Below are 15,464 nucleotides of genomic sequence, written 5' to 3'. Positions count from 1 at the left end.
TTTTAAATAAATAAATTAGGTTCTTACAGGATTAAGAAAGTTGGCCTTTAATTCATCTTATACAATGTGTAATCTTATCTGGGATTTTAAAAACGCAATACATTTTACATTAGACAGTAGTATCTACTAGAAATATAACTGCAGCAAATTTGAACATGACTGTGTAAATGCCCAGGAGAAACAAAAAAAATTCTGTGTGCTTTAAATGCAGATCAAAGAATCCCCAAGCATGATTACAGTCATGCTATAATGATTAGGAGAGAAGAGGTATTAAATTGAAAAGGTGATACATGCAGGGCCACCACATTTGGTTTTGAGGGTGATACCGAAGAGCATTTGGAAGACAGAACCAGTAGGGGCTGAAGCCCAGCCCAGGCTCCTCTCATCAAGCCTGATGCTAAAGTTTCATCTGTCATAATTCAGACAAACACCGCCCTGTAATACCCTATTCCCTCCCTTCCCTGACACTTCGTCCCCCCAGAACCCCACCCACCCATGGCAAATATTAAAAAGTGCTAAAATTTTGAAAAGGAAAGATGTTTTCTAGATCAAGATAATATCCCAGTAGCCAAAGTATAGTACAATGGGAACTTCTAATTTGAATTCTCAACAAAAATTTGTTCCTTAAGGACTTATTTTAACAGAAACATCTCCAATGAACTCAATGGGAAGAGTCTACTATACATAAATTTGCTTTATTCGTTTTTTGTTGTTGTTGAATGTATCAATTCCTAAAGTGAGAGGAGTTCTGTGTAAGTATTGTCAGTATTTTTTCCAGAATAAAGAGTAGTATTAGGCTGAAAATATTCTGTATATAAAAGAACAGGCACCAAGCACAAAAGCACCAAGTGTTAATTATGTTATAGGAAATTATGAGAAAAAAAGATTTTGAGTATCATCTTGTCCCTTCTCATGCTCTATATGAGTACAGGCATCTTGCACATGTGAATCCATTTTCAAAGATATATCCATTTCCCGAATGTCTCATGAGAGATGATATACAACTCAACAGCTCTCCAAATCGAGGAATCTGACAAAAAGAAGCAATGCAGTCCTAGAATCCGGAGAGAAGGCGATTCTATACTGCCTGACATGCGAAAAGAATGAGAACCAAATGATACCAGTCAACATCACACTCTCTACAAAGAAAAAGAAAGAATATTAAAAATATTAGTGCATCTTTTCTATTTTGTTATGAAAGGTATATTGTGTTTTACCCTTCACTGTGATACTGTGCCCCCCCAAAAAACTGCTCTAAATAAACTTATCAAAATTCAAACTATGGGGCTTCCCTGGTGGCGCAGTGGTTGAGAGTCCGCCTGCCGATGCAGGGGACACGGCTTCGTGCCCTGGTTACGGGAAGATCCCACATGCTGTGGAGCGGCTGGGCCCATGAGCCATGGCCGCTGAGCCTGCGCGTTTGGAGCCTGTGCTCCGCAGCGGGAAAGGCCACAACAGTGAGAGGCCCTCGTACCGCAAAAAAAAAAAAAAAAGAAAGAAAAAAAAATTCAAACTATGGCTAAAGAAAAATTAAAATACTTAAAAATAACCTCATTGGAGGAAATCTGAAAATATGCTTAAAATAGCCAAACTAGAACCTTTCTATACTGGTATATCAGCTCCAGATAAATATGCAAATCTATAGCATAATCTCATTATCTTCCTAAATCAAGCACTGAAATAGTGTTTGGCCACTCTCATCTTACAGCAGTCACTGAAAAGCATTCAGCCCATGGAAGCAAAGAGTCAGTACTTTAGGAATCCAGGACTACTCCAGTCTGCTGGCCCTCTGCCCTCAGTAAGACTGTCAGCAGCAGCATCACCAAACACCATCGTAACACTATGCCAACCACAGACCCCTTCATGGTTTATTATCATTATACAGCTGACCCTTTAACAACGCAGGTCCACTTATATGTGGATATTTTTTCAACAAACACATACCACATCTCTACACGAGCCACAGGTGGTTGAATCTGTGGATGTGGAACTGCAGATACAGAGGATTTTCCACTGCATGGAGGGTCAGAACCCCTAACTTCTGTGCTGTTCAAGGGTCAACTACAATTACAAATAATCCTAAAAGTCTCCCCAAGTTGTAAAATTCAATGAGTACTACTCAACAAAATACATCAAGTTGTCTGCTAACAAAAACAGAGGCAAACTTCATTTTAAGTTAGAACCTTGGAATATACCCGCTTTGTACAGGAATCAAAAATTCTCTTGTTCAAAAGGAGGCTAAAAAAGAGAGGGAGGTAGCTAACTGAACCTTCACATATATAAACACTTATCTTTATTACTGATACATGCTTATTGCAAAATTGGAAATAATGTATGCAAAAAAGTAGTAACTATAGAAGAATCCTTAATCAATAAGAGAAAGCTATAATATAAATCAAAAGCCACAATGAATAATCTATAATATTAACCCTATGAATCACCTGTATGCTCCTTGATATAAATGGCCCATTTTGTGAGTTGCAGATACTATCTACTTTAAGATCACATTTGCAGCAAAATACAGTAAGAAAGAAAGGGAAGGAAAGAGGAAGAAAAACCCATTACAGGATGTTGACAAGTATAAGTGCCAAAGTTTTAGCACACCACATACCACTAAAATAACATACCAGGTTCCTCCAACACCAGGTTACTTTGGCTTTCGATTTTAACCTACTCAATTAACAGGAATTTAGTGTAACAAAACACTCTATTTTCATATCTTAAGTTCTCTTAGAAGAAAACCTGTGTACTTCCCCAGCTCAGTTACCAAATAAACCAATTCTTCAATCCAACTCAACTGTCCCACAGTTTCAGTTGGACTGATGACAGATTTGCTATTGTTCCCTTTATTACATCTCCACAGATCGTGGCCCAGAGGTACCAACTATAAGGCCAAAAGGGAACTAAAATCCTTATAATGTGCCTGGGGTGCTTAATATCTCTAGAGCTAACCATACCTAGTCAGAGAGCTCCCCAAAGAGAATGCATACTTAAAGACCTACCAAAACACCTTCTACTGCCAATCACCACTGAATTCATACCAGGTTGTTAAATTCTTTCATTTCTACTAACAACTACTTTTATAAAAGTATTTCTAACTCATGAAAATGTTTTAACTGGCACTCACAAGTGGAATTAGCAGGAATGCAAATGCTATCACTGTATTCACTACACATGCCAAAATAAACTCAGTGAGGTTAGGTTTCTGCCTACCTTTTCTGCTTATATCCCCAGTGCCTGCCACCTAGGAGATACTTAATAGGTAGTGGTAAAATGAATGAAATTACGTAACAATTATTAACAGAATCCTGTTAAATCATATAGTGCTTAAAAGTAGAACATTTGCTAAAACCTGGGAACCTTCTCAACAGTGCTATTTGTTGTAACAGGATTTAATATATACCAGAAAATAAGAATGACCGTTCAAATCAATTCTCAGGGAGGCCTAGGATAATGAGTTTTTGTACAAAGCAAACAAAAGTTGCATTTTTTTCTATAAGATAAATGCCTTTCCTCAAAACCATAATCAATGAAAATTACAGAATTTTAAGAGCAGAAGAAACCTTAGAGCCTGATTTATGAAACAGATGGGCTCCAGTTTCAGAGTAATATAAACTGCCACCAATTTATTCAAAAATTTTTGCATAATTACTTACCTAAGATAGAATTTTAGGAGTAATAATTTTATTCTTTTTTTTACTATGCTAAGCAGTTGGCTAAGGGTTAGAGAAGTTATGACTGATGAATACCATAATCTTCCACTTTTATGACATGCATTTACCATTGGAAAATCAGTGAGGAAAGAGTTAATTTTGTCAATACAAATAGTTCCTCTTCCCAGTTTTCAAGTAATAGTCTCTACTACTTAAACCAACAGTTCTCCTGTTCTCTCATTCTATTTTTAGACTGTATGATAGCTTATCATATTTGATTTATATTATCAATTTGTACATGGTTACTGTAGCCAAGTCTTATCTTCCCAAGATTTAGGAGGTATACCCTTCCAAAGTGCTCCCCTGCCATGCCATTAATAACAGTGTTTGATAATCCCTTTGTCATTTGTCTCCCTCATTTGAGCAGAGCTGGTTCTGTCTTGTTGGGTACTACAGAATGGGTTCTAAGTAGTGTTATCACAATGAATGAATGAATGATTTGGAAGGCAATGGCATTATCAGAGGCCTCCTTTGCTAGCTAAGGAGGCAATATTTGAGAACACATCATAGTCTCTCTCCAGCTTTGTTTATGTAAACGCTGAGGCTCTTTACTGTTCTGAATTGAAAGTTTGCAAATAATAAATTTAAGAACAGCCAAGTGTATCTGATACATAGTATCAGAGAAGGTACTAAGAAATACATCTAGAACAGTTTATTCAAAGGCCACACAAAGAATTACAGAAGATCCTTAGGACAAACGAGCTTCCAGGATTCCATTACCATCAATATGAGTGATCTTCCCAAAAACCACTGCTAAATGACTTCACTGTCTGGAGACTAAGTTTTTCTCCACGTTTTGAGAATTTATAGTTGAACATGTTGAAATGATGAATGGCTACTCTCCAGGCCCTTACAATAACCTTTAAAAGGACGGGGGGAGTGGGGGGGGGGAGGGGATAAGTGAAATTCTTGAATAAAAATATGTGAAAAGCAATTTTCCTGTTAGTTGTGAAAGACTGGACGTTTTTCACTGCAACCTTCCCTCCTTTCCTGGTCACCAAGTAAGAGCTGGAAGCAGGAAAATTTCTAACACCTCTATGCCCTTTGAGTCACGAACTATGAAGGGAGGAAAGAATCACAACCGTGGGTACCTATGCATCCTATATGAAAGCAGGAAGTCAGTTTCTGGAGCGTGGGCCACCCGTCCGGCATCCCAAATGCGAATGCCGACCTTTTGAAAGCCCACCCCCACTCCCATCTCACCCTGAAGCCACCCCCAGCTTCAGCGGAAAACGCGCTTTTGCTAGGCTGCTGTAAAGAGCAGCGCGCAGGGTCAGAACACCTTCCACTTTGCACTTGGCCTGCGGCAGGAAGACACTCGGGTTCTCGCCAGGAGAGGAGGAGGCTGGCCGGGCAGAGTCGGCACTGAGACGCAGCCTTGGCCGCCAACGCAGGCGGCTCGTCCACGCGGCCAGAGAAGTCCCGGAACAAAGCGTGCGGCAGGCGGGTGGGGAAACAGGGAAGACGGAGAAGATTTAACCAGCTCCTCACCACGGCCTGTGGCTTAGCCAGGTGGGGCCGCGCTCCTCCTCGCGGGGAGAGGATGGGTTTATCGACGGTCTGACCTCAAGTCCAGCGCCAAGGCCACTGGAACCGAGACCTGACGGGGAGAACGCCGGCAAGGAGAGGCGAGCCCCGCGGAGAGGCGGAGGCGCCTGTCCGGCTGTTGACCGGCCGAGCTCGCGGGCTGCCGGGCCCCCCGGATGCCGAGACCCCGGGACGCGGCAGCAGGGATGCCGGCTGCGCGCTGCCGGCCCCCCCACGCCGGCCTCCTTGGCGCCGCGCCGCCCGCCCCCAGCTCCGGGCGGTCACACAAAGGGGCTGCCCCGGCGCGCCGGCCGCCTGCGGTGGGGGGGCCCGACCCGGGACCTGCGGCCGGCCCGCCGCGCCCCAGCCTTTGTCCGCCGCGCCCCGCGCCCGCCTGCCAAGGAGCCCCGCCGCCCGCACCCTTCTCGTTACCCGGGTGAGAAGCGGTCTCATCTGCTCTCCGGCCCCGTCCGCCTCCATGGTCGGCCGTCCAGCCGGCGCGGTCCGCCCGCTGCCGCCGCCGCCGCGGCCGAGAGCCGGACGCGCGAGGGGAAACGAACGTGCGCTCGTGAGCGAGGCGCTCGCGTGGGGAAAGCCGTGAGACAGAGACTGAGGCGCGTGCGCGGAGACCGCGAAGCTGCCTCTCGCGGGCTCTCGAGGCCGCAGCGTGGAACGTGGAGCAAGCACTGAGCTGGAGGGAGGCCGAGGCGGGGAGGAGGGCGCCGCAGAGGCCCGGGGGCGGGGCCAGGCCGTGACGCATGTAGGCCCCGCCCACACGCCCGCCCCCTGGCGCGGCGCCTCCGGCTGACCGGGGTCCTCCCAGGCGAGTCCTGGCCCGGCGGCCAGGCAGCCCAGAGGTGGAGCGGGAGGGTGGGAGGAAGGCGGGCGTTCCAGCCACTCGGAGGCCTTCGGGTTTCCACACTCATCCCGGCGCCACGCCACCTCCTCAGGAGGCCCGCCCCTCTGTAAAATCTTAAGTGACCAAGACTAAGCGTGTAGCTCGTTTTCCTAGTCCGAGGGGGGCTGGGGGTCACCACGGCGCCTACCTCCTAACCACGTTCCTCGTGGCAGGAGGGAAGAAGGTCGCTGCCCATTACAGGGGCGCTCACGGGAACCCCAAAGGAACTAACGGGTCGTTAGGAGTGCTGCAAGGTTTTTTTCTCTGTTCTGTTGTGACGAACTCCAACTTGGGGCCAGTGAAACAGGGAGCATTCCTGGCCAGGTGTCCTTGTGTGCTTGCGCCCCTGACCGGGCACCACTGCGGCACCCACACCCAAGTCCACCCTCTGGGGCACCCCCCCCCCAATATCCACAGCTCTAACTGCGCGTGGTGACGGTGCCTGCTACACAGGGTCATTGAAGGATCAAGTGAATTTCTATCCTTAAACGTACCCGAAACATAGCATGCTTATTAGAGGCATTATTGTTTACTAGGTTGTCTTGCATGTTTAAAAAAGAGAACAAAAAGATTAGCTGGGAAGAGCTAAATCAGTGCTATGGAAGGAAACTTTATATTCCAGCAAGTCTGGAGCGCTTACCCTATCCATCTCAAAATAGATATTAGTAAAGCCCTTTGTCAGAAATAGTTAAGTATGCTGGTTGAATCCTTCCTGGTTTGGGTCTTAGTCCCCTTTTTTTCTAACTTTCCCAGAGAGTTACTTCTAGGTGGGCACCCATTATTCACTTACTGTATAAAGAAGCCTACAATTAGACACTGTTACATTAAGGCAAACATGCTGCATCTCTAATCCTCACAACACCACAGTATGTTTTCTGTTATCCCCATTTTACAGATGAAGAAGCTGAGCTTCAGAGAGGTAACTGGTTTTAAATCCTAGTTAGTGGAAGTGTTGTATTGCACCATTCTAATGATTCATTAAAGAAAGTTGTACAGCAACAAGGAAAAGGGATGAAAAGATGAAACAAGATTGAAAAGGAAAGAATATGGAGAAAGAGAGGAACTGGAATCAAAAAAAAAAATAAAAGAGCCTCCTAAAGTTGTTTAAGGCTTCAATCACTTTTACCCATACCATCACAAGGTAAATATGATTTATATTGAAGAATTAGTTCTGGGGTCTCTTAAAATGCAGCCTCCCTACCAAAAAACTAATTAGTGTATACAGAACATCTTCTATTCCCTTTCTCTGCTTTATTTTTCTATACAGCAGTTATTCTTTTATAACATTCTATATATTTATGCCTCATTATGTTTATCATCTGTATACACACACACACACACACACACACACACACACTGATGTAACAAAATTATTTTAAAGGTAAGACAAGAAAAATTTAACATGCACTTTTTTCTGCCATCTGAGCCACTACCCTCTCCCCTTTCATGTGTATTGTGCATCTGCATTACACATTAATTAGATCCCCTTAGAAGACACAGGAATGCCTACTAGCCAAAAAAAAAAAAAAAAAAAAAAGGCAATATCCTCCTGGCACCAGCAAGGTAATTCCTTAGGAGATAACATTCCTTTCTCAATCCTGTAAGGGGTCACAATGACCCACTATCACCTTGTTGGACTATGTAAACTGTCAATATACTTTGATATATAACTGTTTGTCTCAAAAACTTACATAGCTGTGCTTTGACCTCTAATGGGCAGATCAGTCCTCAGAGCCTTCTGAAAGACTATCTTCTGGGTTATAACCCTCAGATTGGCTCGAATAAAATTGTCCACTTCTTTCTTAGGTTGACTATCAATTAATTTTTAAATTATCGATTAATTTTAACATCAAACACAGATTAATGTGTGCTCCAGGCTTCCCTGGTGGCACAGTGGTTAAGAATCCACCTGCCAGTGCAGGGGACACGGGTTTGAGCCCTAGTCCGGGAAGATCCCACATGCCACGGAGCAGCTGGGCCCGTGCACCACAACTACTGAGCCTGTGCTCCAGAGCCTGCGAGCCACAACTACTAAGCCCGAGTGCCACAACTACTGAGGCCCGCATGCCTAGAGCCCGTGCTCTGCAACAAGAGAAGCCACCCAACGAGAAGCCCGCGCACTGCAACGAAGAGTAGCCCCCGCTCACCGCAGCTAGAGAAAATCCCGCACGCAGCAACAAAGACCCAACACAGCCAAAAATAAATAAATTAATTAATTAATTTTTTAAAAAATGTTTGCTCCATGTAAGCTTCATGCAAACAGTAATTTTTTTGCCTGTTTCATTTTCCTGTTATATTCCCAGCATACCTAGAAGAGTGGTTGGCCTTTGTAAGCTTTCAGTACCTGTGTTAATTGAATGAATTTGGGAGGTGGGGAAGGGGGGAGGCAAACTTCCTTTAAGACCTAGGAGCATCCTGGGAGAAATCTGAGGATGTGGCCAAAGTAGTGACAGGAGCAAAATAGGAACCTATACCCTTGGTGCCAGAGTTGAAAGAGCTAAGTAGGCAACTTCAAGAAGGGCTTAAAAATATATGTTCAGGAGACCATGCTAGAAAATGAGTTTCTCTTAATCCAACTTGTGAAAAGAAAATAATAAGCCCTTGGTTTATTTAATCCACAATTATTTTTTGAGTGACCTCTCTGTTGCCATGCACTTTTTCCACTCCTCAGTTCATCCCACCTGCTGGAAAAATAGTGTAGTAAAGGTCTGAATTATAGAACTGATTACTCTCAATTGCCCACTTAATTCATATTCAGCCAGAGTTCATCCCGAGGTGATGGTTGCAGTAAGTAAAGAAGATAATGTATTAAAATTGCTTTCATGCAAATGGGGATGGCTATAAAATGTTCAAAGGTTCTGAAAGGCAAATTGTTCTCTTAGTATTTTAAATACTCATCCAAAATGTAGCACAGGGAAACATTTGCTAACCAAAGGTGAATCTGAACCTAAATTCATCACTCATGATGAACTTGTAGTACCTAAAATTAATGACATTTAGCTATATCCCAGATTCAGTACACTTCCTGGGTTTCTGGAACAGTAGGTAATACTAGCAGGGACTTGGATACAACCCCTTGGCAAGATCTTCATCCTGAGGCGTGAATAATCTTCCCACCAACAACTCTCTATGAGCCAGAACATATTTTTTAAAGAAAAATAGCAGTTTCTCTGTCATTTTGAACAGCTTGGAACCATCCTTTAGCAGAGGATCCTTTGACAATTCTTTATCTCTTCATTGCCTCTTCTTGGTGCTAGCTGAAACTTAAATATTCCCAATCATCTGATTCTATAAGGAAAACTAAAATCCTTGGAATAGTGTTTACAAGAGCATCAGAGCAGCCTCAGTGGGGAAAAGACAAAAGGAAAATAGTTGAAAAAATTGTTCCTTTTATTTCTGCAGGCGAGGCCTACAGATAAGCTGAAACAAGACAAAAAAACAGACCTGATCTCATGGAGTTCTGAGTGGAGACTGATATAGAAACAAATGCCAGCAATGCAATATGTACACTCTAACGTGGGAATCTCAATGAAGGAGAGTGGGATGACTTTTGCTAGAGGTAGAAGGGGCAGGGGACTGTCAACTGTGAGAAAAGGATGCATATGAAGGTGTCTGAAAAAGCTACAGAGATACAGTAGATTTAAACTGAGTCATGAATGATAAAGGTATAACTTCATCAAATAAGCATGGGGAGAAGAAGGGCATTACAAGCAGAAGCAACAACAAAATCAATGGCATCACCTGAAAAGGCAGGGTAGTCCAATGGCGAAGCATCCTCCTCTCTGGAGGCAAACTGCATGGGGCTGATTCCCTTTGTGCTAGTGGTTGTGTCTGTAAGCAAGTCACCCACCTTGCCAGTCTTCTTTTTAGAACCCCTCTGGACACTGTAATTGGGGTAATAGTGGCACTGTCATGGGTGTTCCGTGAGAGCATAAGGCACAGCACATAACAGACAAGAAACACTCATTACACATTCGTTATGATTATCTGTTTGGGAAACCATGAGGTGGGAAAAAGGTGGGCTTAAGCTCATACAAAAGGAAGAGCCTTATTCACCAGGCCCCTGAGGAGCTTACATTCCCAATAGAGTGTAATTCCCATTACACTTCTCAGGGGCAGAGACCACACCTGTCTTGTCACTGGGGACACCCTGGAGTACCTGGCACATGGTGGGTACATAAAAAATATGGAATGAATGAGTGAACAGCACTAAGGAAATTGGACTTATTGCTACATGCAGTTACAGACACATCATCAGAGGGCATTAAGGAGGGAAATGATATATTACAGACCATATAAAAGGATGGAAAGGAGAGATGCTAAGAACAAGATTGGTGCAAACTGCACTGCTCAACATGGTGGTTATTGAGCCCTTGAAATATGGCACATGTTAAATGAGATGTGCTGCAAGCTTAAAAGATTTGACACACACAAGAAGAGTGGAATCTTGTTATTCATATTGATTACATGTTGAAATGAAAATATTTTAGATATGTTGGGTTAAATAAACATTAAAATTAATTTCCCCTATGTCTTTTGACATTTTTAAATGTGGCTACTAGAAAATTTTAAATTACATATGTGGCTCACATTATATTTCTATTGGATGGCCCTGGGTTACAAAGCATGGGCTAAGGCAATGACAAAGGAAATAGAAAATGTAAGTCTGATATAAGAGATAGTTTGGAAGTAAAATTGATAGAACATAGTGACTCCTTAGGTCTAGAAGCTGCAGGAGGAACAACCAAAGATGATCCATGTCCATGAACAGGTTAACTTTGATGTCCTCAGGATAAACATGTCTGGAACTGAAAACTGAGCTGGAGGTATATAGTCTGTGAAACTTACCTGTCTCCACTGAAGCACTAAATCCCTAGGCCAGTATCCTCCCAGACACTCTGGAGCATATTATTACTTGAAGAGTTAAGCAGAGAGAGAGAGAGAGAGAGAGAGAGAAGGATACAGATCACTAAGATCAAGGTAAATGTGACAGGAAATCTATGTGTACACATACAGTTCACCTACAATGTAACACCACGATCACCATCATTCCTCTTCCTTGATAGGGACACTTCCCCTTCAAGACTTAAAAAAGCATTTTAAGAGAGAAATTATTTGCAAATGATACATCTGGTAATGGACTATTATCTGAAATATGTAAAGAGCTCTTAAAACTCAACAATAAAATAATACACACCCAATTGAAAAATAGGCCAAAGACTTTAACAGACAGCTTACCAAAGAAGATATAGATATGGCAGTTAAGCATATGAAAATATGCTCAACATCATATGTTATTAGGGAAATGCAAATTAAAACAACCATGAGATAACACTGCACGCCTGTTTGAATGGCCAAAATCCATAACACTGACAGCTCCAAATAATGGTAAGGATATGGAGCAACAGGAACTCTCATTCATTGCTGGTGGGAATGCAAAATGGAACAGCCACTTTAGAAGACAGTTTGGTAGTTTCTTACAAAAATAAACATACTCTAACCATAGGATTCAGCAATTGTGCTTCTAGGTATTTACCCAAAGGAGCTGAAAACTTATGTACACACATAAACCAATGTTTTATAGTAGCTTTCTTCATAATTGCCAAAACTTGGAAATAATTAAGATGTCTTTCAGTAGGTTAATAGAAAAAATAAACTGAATATACAATGAAATATTATTCAGCACTAAAAAGAAATGAGCTATCAAGCTGTGAAAAGACACTGAAAACACTTAAATACATATTACTAAGTAAAAGAAGCCAATCTGAAAAGGCTACATACTATATGATTACAACTGTATGACATTCTGGAAAAGGCAAAACTATGAAGACAGTAAAAGATCACTTGTTGCCAGGGATTGGTGGGGGGGTGGTGAATGTGGATGAATAGGGAGAGCACAGAGTATTTTTACTCTGTATGATACCATAATGATGGATACATGTCATTACACATTTGTCTAAACCCATAGAATATACACCACCAAGAGTGAACCCTAAGGTAAACTATGGACTTTGGGTGATTATGATGTGTCAATGTAGATTCATCAGTTGTAACAAATGCACCATCTCGTGGGGGATGTTGATAATGGGGGAGGCTGTGCCTGTATGGGGGCAGGTCACGTAGGGGAACTCTCTGTACAATGGACCCTTTTCAACGATTTTGGTTTCTTACTAATACATACAAAACCTTTTGTGTGTCTGTTTCTGAATTCTTTTATGCACATATATTCAAAAGTAACTATAATTACTGAAACTAAAGATTGTAAGCACTATCACGGCCAAATAACATAGCAAGTTAGGAAGGGGCCTGGGACCGACTGGACTAGACTAGCTGACTCTCAGCTCATTGTTTCTTCAATAATGTTGAGGTTTTCTGAGTCAGTTCATAGTCACTGGTCACCATCTAGTTTGCTCAGGCATTGGAATAGTGTCATCTACTGTTGAGGAACAAGCGGCAAGTGAGTACAGGATTGGCACTCCGAGATGTGCCAGCAAACTCCTTTTAAAGAGTGTTGTATGTTTTGATGTAGGCAGTGTTCTTTCAAAGTCAGAGTCTATATTGGTCACACCTAGGCACATCTGAGTGTGGTTTATATTTTTGTTGCTTTCCAAAGGCTATTCCTCTTAGTGCTTGGGCTAGGGAAGCACTGAAAGACCCTTGAGGCTTATTTTTTTTTCTTCTCAGAACCACTCTTTATATATAGTTAAGTTTCGATAAATGTTTACCCCTTTTACGAAAGTGCTCCCTTCAACCATGTCCATGACTGAGACTACAATGAATTTTGGAGAAGCACTCATCTGAACCAAAGGGGAATCTAAAATCTCAAGGTCCCATTTTGAGAAACATAATACAAAAACGTAATAGACTTCAGGGAGGCAGAGATAGAAAAAACATTTTTTGCCAAGGAATCAAAATGCTCAGAACAAAACTTTCCATGAGTGAATGTTAAAGTAAGTACTTATATTGTTTTAGATAATCTTGGGATATTCATAATAATCCCATTTTAAAATAATCTAAAACTAACATTGAATATATCACTTAATGCCTCTGGACTTCTGTTTCCTCATCTATAAAATGGGGATAATTGAGGCCATAATTCCTTATCTTCAGTTGCAACCTTCATAAATCTCTGAAAAACTTATGGCTTTTCATAACTCATTTGGCTACAAAAACCTAACCTAGACTGAGATGAGGCTATTTATAGTCTTTATCTCCTTACTGTAGATGCCCATATTCCTCATTACTGAAATATTAATGTGTCTGAAAACAGGATGTTGTCCCAGACTCTACTAGGGGTGTTTCGTAACATACATAACTGGCATTATATCACTTGTCTAAATTCTGATAAATTCTGAAATCTAAAATATCTGGCCTTACGGGTTTCAAATAAAGGATTGCAGACCTGTAATACTTGTTCTGTTTATTTCAAAGATGTTGCAAAAGCCAAATAAGATAATACATAAGAAAATATTTGACAGAATGGTGCTGTACCTACTTTAACTACAGAGAGCCCTGGGGATGCTACTTTTTAGGACTCTGGTGTGGAGACTCTCTCCTCCTGTGGTAGGAGCAGCTTCCACTTCTACGTGTCTTCTTCCAGCCTCCTTTCCTGTCGCACACCCACACTGTCCCTCTCCCTTAAGATTTCTCTTAAAGACAGCTACCTATGGTTAGGGGTTCATCCCCACCCGGCCAGTTTGAGTATCTCTCATTGTTCTGTAGCTTTGCTAAACTCAGGCTGGTAAGGAATTGCCAACAGAGAGTGGAAAGAAATCAGATTAAGTGGGAACATAAACCTTTGAGGTGTTTCTGAATGTTCTCATCATTCTGGAGATTTCTGCAATCTTCACTGCTTGAGGCCAGAAGCCAAATATAGGGTACGACCTGCACTTGTATGTGAAACAGGACACATACTTTTCCCTCTCTCTCTCTCTCTCTCTCTCTCTCTCTGTCTTACACACACACACACACACACACACACACACACACACACACACACGCAACCCAAGCCCCAGTCTATTCAAATAAATTATGGTACCTTTCTTATACCAATTGATTCATTTGGTGGGAATAGCAGTTCATCACACATCACTGGGCACACCCACCCACACAACAACTTCTCTTAAATATAATTGTGTCCTTGTAACTTGGGGTAACTAGGACTGAAAAGTTACTGAAAAGGTAAGCTTTCCTTTTACTTGTTTTTCATAACTAAGGTTCATGGAGACATTATACACAATTGAAAGTTGAGTGGGGAGAGAAAGCTGAAAAAGATATTTTACAAGGTATGAAGTAATGAGCACGAGCATTTCATCTTTTCTTAGAGACAATTAACAAGAAAAAGCACTGAGAATTTGTTTCCGTTTGAGGACTGAGAATATATCCCCCACGAATAGGAATCTTAGTATTATTATTCACCAGTGATTAGTATTATTATTCACTAGCTGTATCACCCTTTAAACAACAATTAACAATAGTGCTTATAATATAAGCAGAGATACAGACCACGGTTCCAGTCATTAGCTGCCCTTTGTATATAAAGATAGCCCAGTACTTATCATCAGTAAGACATGTTCTTCAAGACTTTGGTGCAATAGCAGAGATAAGTTGATATGGCTCTTTCCATGTGCTACCAATGGTATGCATTTGTGAAAATATATTGTCAGAGTTAGGAATACAAGTCTGGGATCACAGAACACATGGAGGCTAATTGGTGCATCCATAAATCACATCTATTTCCTAGTGTTTATTGGTCCCTGTGGATCCATCTACTCAAGGATAGAATCCTTTCAATTCCTGAAAAGCAATTTGGCAGCATGTATTAATCTCAAAAAAAAGCATATACTTCAATCCAGCAATTTCATGACTAGGACTGTCTTGTAAGATGTCATAGCTACAGATATGGATTTACATACAAAGGGGTTTATGCCGATGTTATGTGTGAAAGTGAAAAGTTTAAAACCATATAAAACTGAAGCAATGAAAAAATTATTAAATAAATATTTGCATACCAATATGATAGAATATAATGTACTCATCAAAAAGACGTTCTAAACTTTAATGGAAAAATGCTCATGGTATCAAGTTTTGTTAAAAGATCTGGATACAAACTTGATATAGAGTATAATCCCAGTTATAACTATCTATCAATGAGTGATCAATTGAAAGTAATATTAAAATTTAATTAAAATATTAAAAATTAACAATAGACTAAAATGCTAACAGATGTTGCTGAGTTGTAGGATTATGGGTGATTTCTAAATTTAAAAGTTCATTCTTTGTAGGTTCTACAAATATCTACTATGAATAAATTATATTTAATTGAG

At 41.4% G+C, this 15,464-nt stretch overlaps 1 protein-coding gene across 4 annotated transcripts in view; it reads right to left on the bottom strand.

The window, feature by feature from the left end:
* The window catches only part of SLC4A7 (solute carrier family 4 member 7), a 121,893-nt gene extending 115,991 nt beyond the window's left edge, over positions 1-5,902 (bottom strand). For all 4 annotated transcript variants that reach the window (XM_082848832.1, XM_082848833.1, XM_082848834.1 and 1 more), the window contains exon 1: positions 5,673-5,902. In XM_082848832.1, the coding sequence (XP_082704958.1) occupies positions 5,673-5,720 (48 nt within the window). In that variant the 5' untranslated portion in view covers positions 5,721-5,902. The remainder of the gene's footprint in view (positions 1-5,672) is intronic.
* Positions 5,903-15,464: the final 9,562 nt, after the last annotated feature.

The sequence above is a fragment of the Leucopleurus acutus genome, assembly GCF_964270905.1.
Source record: "Leucopleurus acutus genome assembly, chromosome: 10".
NCBI lineage: Eukaryota > Metazoa > Chordata > Mammalia > Artiodactyla > Delphinidae > Leucopleurus > Leucopleurus acutus.
The sequence above is the reverse complement of the archived record's forward strand: the minus strand, read 5'-3'. Positions and strand labels throughout refer to the sequence as shown.